Source organism: Poecilia latipinna, unplaced genomic scaffold, assembly GCF_001443285.1.
Source record: "Poecilia latipinna isolate Pla-1442-1.1 unplaced genomic scaffold, P_latipinna-1.0 Scaffold1075, whole genome shotgun sequence".
NCBI classification, from domain to species: Eukaryota; Metazoa; Chordata; class Actinopteri; order Cyprinodontiformes; family Poeciliidae; genus Poecilia; species Poecilia latipinna.
Window position 1 is genome coordinate 156,261 of NW_015113691.1, and position 12,132 is coordinate 168,392.

At 40.6% G+C, this 12,132-nt stretch overlaps 2 protein-coding genes across 2 annotated transcripts in view; both read right to left on the minus strand.

Moving 5' to 3' along the window:
• gpr156 (G protein-coupled receptor 156) overlaps window positions 1-11,846 on the minus strand; it is a 19,783-nt gene extending 7,937 nt beyond the window's left edge. Inside the window, exons 1-8 of the mRNA XM_015051957.1 lie at window positions 11,600-11,846; window positions 8,168-8,320; window positions 3,844-3,971; window positions 3,573-3,708; window positions 3,377-3,487; window positions 1,802-1,927; window positions 1,506-1,601; window positions 61-297 (exon numbers count right to left, since the gene is read on the minus strand). Of these exons, the coding sequence (XP_014907443.1) occupies window positions 61-297; window positions 1,506-1,601; window positions 1,802-1,927; window positions 3,377-3,487; window positions 3,573-3,708; window positions 3,844-3,971; window positions 8,168-8,308 (975 nt within the window). The 5' untranslated portion in view covers window positions 8,309-8,320; window positions 11,600-11,846. The remainder of the gene's footprint in view (window positions 1-60; window positions 298-1,505; window positions 1,602-1,801; window positions 1,928-3,376; window positions 3,488-3,572; window positions 3,709-3,843; window positions 3,972-8,167; window positions 8,321-11,599) is intronic.
• LOC106959396 (E3 ubiquitin-protein ligase TRIM39-like) lies at window positions 4,116-6,899 on the minus strand. The gene is made up of 2 exons (XM_015051958.1): window positions 6,312-6,899; window positions 4,116-5,906 (listed from the first exon to the last, which is right to left on the minus strand). Exon 2 carries the CDS (start codon window positions 5,902-5,904, stop codon window positions 4,252-4,254), a length of 1,653 nt encoding a protein of 550 aa, XP_014907444.1. The 5' UTR covers window positions 5,905-5,906; window positions 6,312-6,899; the 3' UTR covers window positions 4,116-4,251.
• Window positions 11,847-12,132: the final 286 nt, after the last annotated feature.

A 12,132-nucleotide genomic window follows, 5' to 3' on the forward strand; every position in this document is an offset into this window, starting at 1 on the left:
ATCTAAGCTAATATTATAGCTTACATTATAGTCGGGGATCTGCTAGGTTTGGTCTCTGACCTGTGGCACAAACAGCATGCAGTTAGTGGCCAGTGTGCAGATGAAGATGGCTCCAGCCACGGTGCTGTAGACCAGGTTGGGCCAGGCGTGCAGGAAGAAGAACACAGGAAAGGCCACAGCAGAGGAAAAGGTGACCAGAGTGACGGCCGTTATGATGGTGGGAGACTGGTTGACTGGAGGGTGGCTGACGTTGCTGGTGAGTCCAGCCAAGTATGTGCCATAAAGGAGGAGGCAACCCTTGATAAAGAAGAGCAGAAGTCGTTATTTTCACATGCTACTGTTTTACTAAATTTACTCTTTTGTTATGCTTTGTTTTTTTGTTCACTTTTCGTTTTTTAGTATTGATTTAGATTTAGATTTAAACTGTCTTACTTTAGATTTTAGATTTGATTGATCCCATATTGGTGAAATTCCCTTGTCAAAGTTTTCTTGTGTACTGGATGGGGAAATTCAAAATCCCGTCGTGGTAATTTTGACATTCTTTTATCTTGTTGCATGTCAATCACTGGGAACCTATTTTTATTCAGTGGTGAGCTTATTATTCTAGAAATAATGATGCAAATTATCTGCTAATTTGACAGCAGAAGCCTTGTTTGTATATCTAAAAGTAACATTTCAGAAAATAATTTCACTCAGGGATTTGAGCAACTTCCAGGATAATTAGTTCAGAGTTTTAAAAACGTGCTTTCAGTGCAAAATACCACATCCCATACTTTTGGTAAATATGTGTAAAAAGCCTTAAAACGAATTCCTTTTTAATTGCACTGACAGAAACTGCTTTTTAATTAAAATGATCATCTTTTTTTCCCCACATAATCACTACGCCAAACTTTTGAATACATTATAATTTCAATGGATGTAATTATTTTAGTAAACTATTGTCTGCCACTACGAGTCAATCTGAGTGTCTGGGGACGTTTCAGAAATAATACCACTGCCAGTCTCGGATCTGCATAAACATGACACCAAAGACTATTTATATTTGTCACCCTGTAAAACAGTAAAGAAAAGACAATATGCCATTCAAGTTCAGCAAGTGGGTATTAATCTTCAGACGTCAGGAAGGTAGCTGCTTATCTAAGTGTGCTGCAGTCAGAGTAAAAATTAAAAAGTATAAAACATCTGGAAGATCGCCACTATGAACAATGAAGAGGACTGAAATGGGGGGAAATTTGTCATTTTGAGAATATTCCACTGTAGTTAAACATAAATTTGCTCATTATTCCCAGAGATACCAGTTACTGTGGAGGGAACTGTATCGACCTTTCCAGCTTAGCTTTGGTCTTTATTTCTAAATGTCTGCTGGTTTGTTTTTTTTTCTAAACTGCAAATGCATTCTTGGAAAATAAATTGCATAAAATATGTCACTATCAAAAAGCATTAAATGTAGTGAGTCAGTGGTGTTGTTGCTGTGTAGAAGCATAAATGAATTTGCTGAAGCTTACTTTCTGAACAGCAATGATGATGAGCCAAATATCTGAGTATTCTGAGGAGCAAGAGTCCAGCTGTGACAAAGAGTAGGAGGTGTCTCTCTCAGTCGCCTACATGAATGGAAACCAAATATTACATCAAACTTGACACATCCACGCCAAAAAAAAAAAAAAAAATCACCTTTCGTGTACTCTGTTTAATCAAAACACATCTAAAAGAACAAAAAATTCAGACTCAATCATGACTCAGTAATATATTGCATATGAAATCTACCAAACAAATCAATGCAGAGCTTACTAATTATTCTCACCTTGGCAACAGCTCTGACAGATTGCGAGCATCTCACCGGGTCTGTGAGATTCCAGGTGGTGAGAATCAGAATCTCCAGTAGAATCAGCAGAACCACCATGCCAATCAGCTGGATGTCTCGAATGATCTGAGACGGAAAAAGAAACAGGAATAAAGATGAAATCTTTACACCTTACAGCTTTGCACCATCCACACACAGAAACTTGATCTGCAGATAATAAAAAAGAGCTCAGAGTAATTACACACCGAGGCTAATTTAGTAAATGCTCTATCTAAATTTGACAGTATTCAATTATTCAGAGCAATGTGCAGCCATGCATTACTGTTGTCAGGTTAAATTACTCAAAAATACTTCATTAATTACTGAAGAAACAAAATACGTGAGCGTCAGTTGAAATGGTTTATGTGACGCAGAGCTTTTATGTGGAATACATGCTGTGCAGGGTAACGGAAAACTGAACCAGTAAGATATATATATATATATATATATATATAAAGCTCTGTGAGAATCAGGTTGCATAAGTGTGCACACAACAAACTAATACTTTGCTGAAACAGTTCTTGATTTAATTTTGGCATTTATCACCAGCCACCATCTTGATTTGACAATATTTCGTCATTGTCTTGTAAATTTCCATCAGATTGTCAAGGCATCCCTCTTCAAGTGAGCAACACACTTAGTTCAGGATGCTATTGGACTTTCAAAAATGTAAATTTTTCTAACATGATGCCAGTCTTTTGTTTATCTGTATGTTCGATTGGACTTTTTGTGATGCTAAAATCTGAAACCCAGAATCAGTTTAGGGGTATGGATGGAGTGGGATCTCTTCTGCAGTAACGGGGAAATTGCTCTGGTCTGTCGCAGTGAATAAAGAGCTCAGCCAGTGTCTGACCCCTAACTCTGGTAAAAAGATCATAGATCATGACTCAGCTTGGATGACAGAGAGTCGGTTGAAGAGGTTCAACTATCTGATCAGGATGCTAGGCTTCCCCCTTTGAAAACGTTTTAGGTACTGCTTTCTGGGAGAAGAGCCCATGGGAGAATCGGTACTATACGAGGGACTGCATATCCTTTCTGGCATGGGAATGCCTAGAGATCTATTATGACGAGTTGGAGAGTGTTGCTAGGGAGACGAATGTCTGGCTTTTTCCTCTAGACCTGTTACCCTACAACCTGGTCTTTGATAAGCAAAAGGCAAAGAATGGATGGATACAATTTTTTTAAACAGATTTGTTCAGAATATATGTCATATTAAGAGAAAGAATTTGAAATAATTTATCAATAAGTTACACAAATTTGGGATTTTGAATCTGGTAACATAGTGTTTTCAGTAAAAGGACAGTGGATAACAGCCAAAAAGCTGCCTTTTGTTATAACCACTTTGCATCTCAGTGTATCATGAGGTGACATGAGATTACATACTAAGACAATCAATTTCTATATTATTAAATTACTTTCAGGTTTGTGTTATTGCGACAGTTTGTTCTCAATTCAAACTACAGTGATACAAAAGAAGAAGACAAGAATGTGCATGCCAACGAGACGAGCACAAGGAAACCAGAAGAGCCTGCCTACCACTCTCTTGTCAGGAACTCGCTGAGTGAAAACTCTGTAGAGCCTCCAGGTCTTTCCCAAAATTGGCCCAAAGACCAGGGTGCTTCCAACGCAAAGCATCCACATCCGAGCCTGGAGGAGGGAAAACCACAAGGATCACCTTAAAATTTATCCTCAACGGTATAAAACTGCAGCTACAAGGATTTTAGATACTTACTTGAAGCAAAGTAATAGACACTTCAGCTTGTGCGTGAGCTCGCTTATCCATTGCAAATAGAAAGCCGCTGATATATGTGAGGACACTTCCAAGGAGAGTCAGAACGTTTAGGTTGGGACTGGACATCTTCACTATCCTGATGGAACAACACAAGCAGACTCCTTTAACATGACAGTATAAAGTTGTTTGATGAATTTGTAGTTAAATGCTAGCATTTAACTACAAAATTATTATTAAATACACTTCCGAAATTATACACTTTTCAGTCTACCTGTTGTTTTTGAAGCGCAGGGTGAAAACCAGAAAGCAGAACGCCAACAGGATGCCAGATGATAGCATTGTCCAGACAACCGCTCTGAGCGCAGGAGACAGGGACCGCCTTGGGACCTCTGCTGCCAACTACACACACAGACATGGACATTTATTCCCCATAAAGTCCCAGCCCCTTCTGGTACCCCTATGGAAAAGATATTTAATCCTTCAAGTGGTCCAGAGTCCAGGTGTCTTCAAATCCCAGATGTAAAAATTAAAACCAAGCACAAATTCATAAGGCAGAATTTTATTGCAAGGAAAAAAAGCATAAAGCATTACAAAACAGATGTGGAACTATAGCTTTAATCAGTAATAAAGTTTGCTGAAACATCTGACAGCATCGTAAAAGATAGTACATTGTGAAAATTTAGATATTCAAAGGCAGGATAATGAGAGGTGCTGAGTTGACCCCACTGTGATTCCGTCGCGGGTTGAAGTAGGGGAAAAGTCTCTCACTGAAAGTGTATCCGGTGTACGTGTAGATATGAGAGTGAGAGTCTGAGTTGTAAAACGAAACCTGCCCCGCTTCCATGTCCACGTACACAAGGACTGTCTGTGGCTTTTCCATCAGTGGCAGTCTAACAGGAGGACTGTTGAGTGCCCAGTAACTTTGATCCTCCCTCATTCCCAGAGTCCAGTAGCCTCTTTCAGGGTTCAGCAGGTTCCCTCCTTTTCTATTGACCGACCCGAGTCCCACTCCGATATCCCACTCTGTCTTCCCTTTCACCTGAACCTCATAGGAGAACCTCCTGAAGCAGAAGCCCTCTTTCCCCAAGACACTAACACAAGGGTAAAATCTGGCTGGATTGTCAGGGAGGTTCACAGCCACGTCGCTGTGATAGACCTGCTTCCGGTTTTCTGAAAGAACGAGTTTGGGGTGAGCTGTGTCTGGATCCAACGTCACATCCACAGCGTAGGCTTTTACTCGCTCAAATTCAACCTTGCAAAGCCTCTTTACCTCTGCCTTGACGGTTTCCTCAAGCTGTGATGCTGCTCTCCTGAGTGCCCTCCTCACCGTTCCCACATAGACTGCACTTTCTACCCAAATCTCAGACCAGTCTTTGATGGGCAGCTTAGTGGAGAAAGCCGGAAAGCTCTGGAGAAGGTAGAGGTCATCGTTTGTCTGTGAGAGCAGCTCCAAATCAGTGCTCCTGTTTGTCAGCTGATTAATCTCTTGCTCAAGATCCAATGTAATCTCACTAGCCCTGCTTTCGACACGCCTCTGCTTTGCCAAGATGGCCTCAGCCACTTCAGCTTGGACTGTCTTAACAACTTGAAGCAGTTTGTTGAAGACCAGAAAACTCTCGTCAACCTCTTTTTCAGTGTTTCTTTTGCTAAGCTCAACAGCTTGACCGAGCTCACACATTTTCTGTAGCCTACTGTGGATGCCTTCTTTCACTTCCATGTTGATACTTCTGATCTGATCTCTCCTGTCTTGGCTTTCGCGCTCTATAGGAGCCATACGATGTGCCTTGTGGTCATCCTCAACACAGACCTGGCACACGTACGTCTGGTCTGTGTGGCAGAACAGGCTCAGGAGGCTCTCGTGTTTCTTGCACAATCTGTCTTGCATGTTCATAATTGGGTTGATCAGGGTGTGTTTCTTTAGGGTGCCTAGAACGTGATGGGGCTCCAGATGTGTCTGGCAAAATGAAGCCAAACAGTCCAGACAGGTTTTAAAAGCTTTCACCCGTTTACCGACACACACATCACAAGCGACTTCTCCCTCATTGCCTGACTTGTCCATACTCCCGAGTCTGTTTTTGTATTTCATTTCCCCATGGTCTTTAAATTGAGCAGCCACCTCGGATATGAAGGTGTTGACTTTGAGGTCAGGCCTCTTGTACATCTTGTGTTTACACATGGGACACTGTGGCAGATTGGTACTCTGCCAGTATCTCTGGATGCAGTCACGACAGAAGTTGTGCCCGCACGGAGTGGAGACCGGCTGGTTAAAGACATCCAGACAGATGGGGCAAAGGAGCTGCTCCTTGGACAGAATGCTGGCGGCTGTAGCCATATCTGGGAACACATCCAGAAAGAATAAGAAAACAGGTGGGATTTTATGGAATACGTTGCCTCAGCTTCTTTTATTTTTGGCTTTCCACTATTTTACAAGGCATAAAAATACTTATGTCCTAGTTAGCCATGAACAGTAACAAATGCACGGTGTTATGTTTCATTACACCGTGTCACATGCTATCAGGGTAGTTCTTATGTTAGCCAGGAACAGCTAGCAACACCAGTGAGGCATTTTATGGACAATGCAATGGAAAAACTAAAACAGAACATTTGCTGGATTTAGATGATGCATTCACACAACAAAGCTCACACAAAATTTGGTTCAAACTGTTGACTTGCTTTAAGGTAATTAATTGCACAAGTTAACATCATGAAGCATGAGAAGATTTCTAAGAGGCAGCTCACCTTGCTTCTTTTTGGTCCTTTGAAGAGAGAGAGACTTGATTGTGTTCTTTGACAAAGTGTTTCTGCTGCTTTATCTTTTATTTGAGAAGTCTGTTTACAGTGTCACCCATCCGGCTTCTGCTGTTGGTCTGTCCTCCCTCTTCTCTTAAAGGTATCGGGGACAGAGGGGATTCTAAACATAGCTTCAGTCCATGCCCATTACCTTTCCCGATTTCAGCTGTCTCCATCAACTGGAATGGTACCATAGTTCAAACAAGCAAACGCGGTGCATTTAAAGGAAATATGAGGAGGCATAAAGTTGTTGTTAGGACTGCATTTACATAAAATATAACCTTTCTTTGACCCTATCTTTGGCATAGTTAGAGTCAAATTTTTGTCATGTAGTCTGGTGACCTAAAGATGCCTCTTCTTGTTGCAGTTCTCCAACAATGACCTATGGAGAGATTTATATTTTTCTCACCTCCCTTATGTTGCTCAATGTGTCCTACAAGTTTAAAAATAATCAGACCCACCATTTGTGAAAACTCAAAACAGTGACTCAGCATATTTGACGTTTTTAAGGCCAGTAGGAGGTGGAGCAGAATGTTCAGGATAGCTTATATTTCCTCTATTTTTGTCACATACAAATAACGTCAAGCTACTTTTCTGACTTTGGGGCAGCCCAACTATATGAGGACAACCCACTAGAGTTGCTACTCAATTGTAATGGGAAACCAACCGTAGATTTGAGCCGAGTCAAGGTGATAGTGGAAAAGAGACACGTCTTTCCTAGTTTGTAGATTTGCATGGAGAACTGGGTTTTGGTGCTACGTCCTATTTTATGTTTTCCCTCCAAATACATAATTAAAAAATGTAAAATTTATTTTTGTGCAATCTTCATTGCAGAATTATTCTACCACCATAAAAGATGAGTTTATTTTATGTCTTTTTACACATCATTACCAGGATGCCAGTTGTTGATGGCTCTATGCATGCCAGTATTATGTATCTATTTATATTTACTCTATGCTGTGGAATTGCAATTAAAAATGTCCATGTGAAAATTTCAGAGTAAAATTCTTATCAGCTTTTGTTAATTCCACTGTTTATCATTGTTGATTGACATGCAGGATAGTTGCCATGATAACTAGAGAAATTGAAGACATTTCCAAGTTATGTGTAACCATCTAAAACATTGTGTCAAATAATTTAAATAACTGAAAATAATAAAACAGTGTCTGAAAATGAATGTGTAACAATAAATCTTTACAACACAGCCACAAGCCTGGATATCTGGCGTCCTGAGTGGTGTCAAGTTCCAAACACAGGACCCGAAGGCTGTCAGTCGTGGGAATAAAAATTAGTGCCAAAAGTGCACCAAGTGGATTATAATATGTGTAAAAAGATGTAAGTGGCTGGTACTTAAACATACAACTAATTCACTTGAAGTAGTTATCTAAGATACAGTGCCCAAAGTTATTTATTTGTATGCCTGAATTTTTATATATATTTTTTTTTTTAAACTTAAGATGAATAAATCTTTTAATTGTCATCCTACTAAAGCAACGCTAGCGTGCATTCATCTTCATCAGTCAAGAAATAGTGACAACAGTATATCTTAGGAGATTATATCGAGGGAACTGCAGCATCCATCTCCACTACAACCATTGGAAATATCCATTGTTTTGAATAGAAATCAGTAGAATTGTCCTCGCAAATGGAAAACGGATCATCACTGGGTCTTTCGAACACACAGACTGGTTGTCGCCTACAGTCTCAGCAACAGCCAGACAACTCAAATTGTGTGCACACATATACTGTGTGAATAAACTGAGAACAGAGAGACAGTAGAAGATGTAGGTCAAGAGAAAGATTACCGAGTTTAGGATGCATAGTCTCCGTAGGACGTCCTGGCCTTCCTGCCTACTGAGTCCAGCCTGGATGAGGCAAAGTGGGGAATCACACACAGAGCTGCAGTTCAGCTCAGGCTCCATGGCTGGCCCCAGTCTGTCCACCATCACAAACACATTCTGTGGGACAACCAAACAACGCAGCTCATAAGGTCACTCTTGGGAAATAAACAATGGACTTTAAACAAAGCAGTAAATGCACTTAAAATTCTTTAATCATGTTTGGTGCTTCAGTTGTTCAGTTTCATTTAAATTGCGTTACTTGAGTTGCAATCATATAAGAATATGTCACAACACATCAGCGGTTGCAAGTCCTAGGTACACCACAGTGTGGTGCTATGACAAAAACAAGGAGGAGTCGGGGGGAAGCAGATAATTTTGCATTGTGCTGGTGGCAGAAAACAACCTCAGAAAAACAAGAGAAGCCTTTGAGTTTCTGTTTGTCCTCATTGTTTCACTCTGTCATCATAGAAATGACCTGGTATACAGTCAGCTTTCAATTATGTCGACATATTCTGCAGTCAGCTCAGCTGTTTAGTTAGAGCGTCTGAGACTAACTTTACAGGAACAAAAAATGTCAGTGCTGCCACAGGCGTTTTTTTTTTTTCTTTCTTTCTTTTTTTATGAGGCTTCACTTAGGTTGCTCTGACATGCTGGAGATTGGAAAATGAGGCACATCTGATACTCGGAGCTGAACCTAGACTTGAGTATGATGATTGTAATTGCAGATGTGACTCAGCTGCATGATGCCAGGGCGGGTTAAAATCGCTTTTATTGATACATATTGGCAGACAGGTGTGTATGTTTATGTGAGCAGGGTGAAATCAGACGCAGCACGTCTCATCCACGTCTGCGGAATGACTAACACAGCCAGAATGGCCTCGGATGTGCTGAGTAATTGGACATTCAGAAAAACATGGACTAAAATGTTCAAAATGAAATGACCCAAAGTGAGAGAAATTCAAAGATATAAACTGTTAACTCAACACAGCAGCCCTACTTGTTTGGGAAACATCTGAAGTTCCTGCTCATGTCCTGTCGTCACTTTCCCAGTATAGATCACAGCCCAGCTTCTTCCCGCAGGAAAAGCCAGAGGAGTAAGGCATTTCCTCTAGCTTTTCAAACCCTCCGCCTGAAACGCTGTTGTTTTTAACTTGGAAAAGAGCCCACCACTGTACAGGTGTCAGCGAGATCTACCCAACATCCAACTTTGGGTGTGGGGCGACAGGAGGGGGTCAGTGTGTGAGCAGAACAAACAGTTTGTGACTTCAAACTATCTTCCGTTTTTCTGGACATGTTTTGACAGTTCACAAAAGTCATGAGGAGTGTCTACTAAAGTCCTGAAGGCTAAACCGCAAGTAATACCTGAGCTACCTGTGTGAATGTGTGTGTGCGTGGGATGGGCCTATATCCTGTGTAAAGTTTAGCTTGAATCCCAGCTACTTTATCTTTAACGTAACGACTTATTGCGGAGGGTATACAAATATTGTCATATTTTTGAGGTAGAAAACAAACAATTCTTAAATGCATGGAACACAAATAAATCCCTATCAGTCTTGTAATTGGTTTTTCAAGTAGATGGATAATTTTAAAATGCTGCCATCTCACACAGAAAAAGCCTTTCCAGTATTGCCCTCAAAAGCAGATGCGCTATTCTTTAATTGCTAGTGCCGTAGAATATGTCACCCAACTGTTTCTCATGATAATGATGGCACAAATTGTTTTGTCAACAATACAAAAATTTCTTAGTAGGGAAAAATTCAAATGGATGTGTGGTGACTCACTGGCAAGGATACAGTTAGCAAATTTGCAACAAAGACAATTGGATTTCTGTGGAAGAAAAAAGATGAAGAGGAAAGACTTCCCCTCAATCAACCAAAGACGGTCTCTATGTCATAGGGTTATGAATTGATTTAAATTTGGCATTAAGGACAGCAACAACTCAAACCTGAGGGACACAAACACAGCATAGTTCACACGCCAAGAGCAGAGGCAGGGCGTAAACAGCCAGACCACAGAGGAGACTGTAGTTATTGTAAGAAAAGTTTTTTTTTTATTGAAAAGAAAATGCCTTCGTTAATCGTAGCTTTCTTGAGCAACGAGAGATGCTATACTACCTAGTTGAAACCTCAAAAGTAAATTATGGACTAATTATATGAGGGAAAGCGACACTTAACCAACACTGACGCCTTGCAGTATCCCAACCTGAGGTCTTTCTGTACAGAGTTTACATATTTGCCTGAGTCCAGACTGTACCCTGCGTCCGCCCCCTTGCAAACCCACCCAAAATAAATGGAGAGACAATGGATGGCTGGTGACAACTATTTAGAGAAATGGAAATGTCGGTGAGGACCAAAGCTGAAATTGTGTCTTCTTGAATGCTGCATTTCATTGTGTCCTGAAATGTGTTTCTTAATCCAAGGGTGGGATGCTGGTTTGTTAGATCTCCACGTTACAGCACTGAGACAACATTACTCCTGATTTCCTCACTGGATAAATCTCTGCATAGATTTCAAGTTATGAACTTAAATTCAAGCTGGGGATTTCCCTATCACTACTTACTTCTTACTTCAAATTTCAGATGTAATGTGATCAATGTTTTGCTTTAATCTCAAACAGAAAGAAAAAACTTAAACTACCGGTACAATCCAAATTGAAAAAGAAAAGTAAAACTGATGGCATGCGCCCTTGCAGGCTTTCCTAACAGGTCGCAAGTCTTCGCAACACTTTTAGGGAAGTTTCTTAAAAATGAATAAAAAATAGGAATAAAGAGATTTGTTATCCTATCAAACATTAAGAAAAGATTAGAGCTGCAACTGCCAGATTTAGGCCCGATTCAGGGGCCAAAATTGAAACATTCTTTCTGAGTCAGTAATCCGTTTATAAGTTTATTCTTTAATCTGAGTTAGAATGCAATTACAGGCAGTCACAAAAAAGAGCTCTTTGGATCTGGTGCACACCACACGCAGAGGATATTAAAGTGTGTTTTAAGCAACTACTAATTTGTCGTAAATTCACCTGGATATGTGTTACACATGCAGTCTATGCGGCGGCGGCGTCGGGGCTGAATGAGACTTCAAGAAATGCAAACTGTACAACCCCCAAAAAAAAAAAAAAAAAAAAAAAAAGATTGTTGAATCCCTTTTAATTGTATTTGATGCGAATTTTAGGAGTGATCCCCAAATGCGGATTAACCTGTGTTTAAGCGAGCCTCGTTCTTCTTTTGTTTTTTTGTTTTTTTTTGGTTGGAAGAAATCTTTACGCACTGCTTTACGCACGCCGGACTACTTCAACTCTGTTGTAAAGCCGCTGATTTAAAACCCGAATATAAATAAGAATTTAAAAATATATATATTACAAAATTGCTACGTATGCTTTTAAGAAATTAAAGCTCCAAACCTCGGGCTTCAGTGAAAGAGGACTCCTCCATTGCGACGTCTTGCCTCAAATTCCATCGTTTACGCCTCCAAAAACTTGTGAAAAAAGATACAAATGAACACAAATAAAAGTGATCCAGCATCGCTACATGGTTTCCAAGGCTGCAGACTTGATATGATCCCACTACACTTGACCTCGCCGTCAAAACTGTCCAGCCTGAGGATCCTGTCACTCATGAAAAATTCTCAGCAGACTGCAGGAGTTTCCATTTGAGCATGACGGGAGGGAGGAAGGGCAAGGGTGTGTGTGTCAGGAGAGGAGGTAACTTTTCCCTCTCTCTCTCTCCAAAAAAACAAAAAAACAAAAACGCTCCTCCAGCCACTCATAGTGTGATGCGGCCGTGCGGTGCGGGAAGGGATGTCGCAAATAAATTCCTCTGGGGACCCTGGTTGGCGTTTGGGACACGCTGGGCGGCACATCATCTGGGCGCCAACGCAAAGAAACAGGCTGCTTGTTTAAATGGAAACACAAATGATAACTGACTTGTTGTTGTA

Bases quoted from the DNA above. Each gene is read 5' to 3' on its own strand.
- LOC106959396 (XM_015051958.1), bottom strand. From the start codon at position 5,904: ATGGCTACAGCCGCCAGCATTCTGTCCAAGGAGCAGCTCCTTTGCCCC.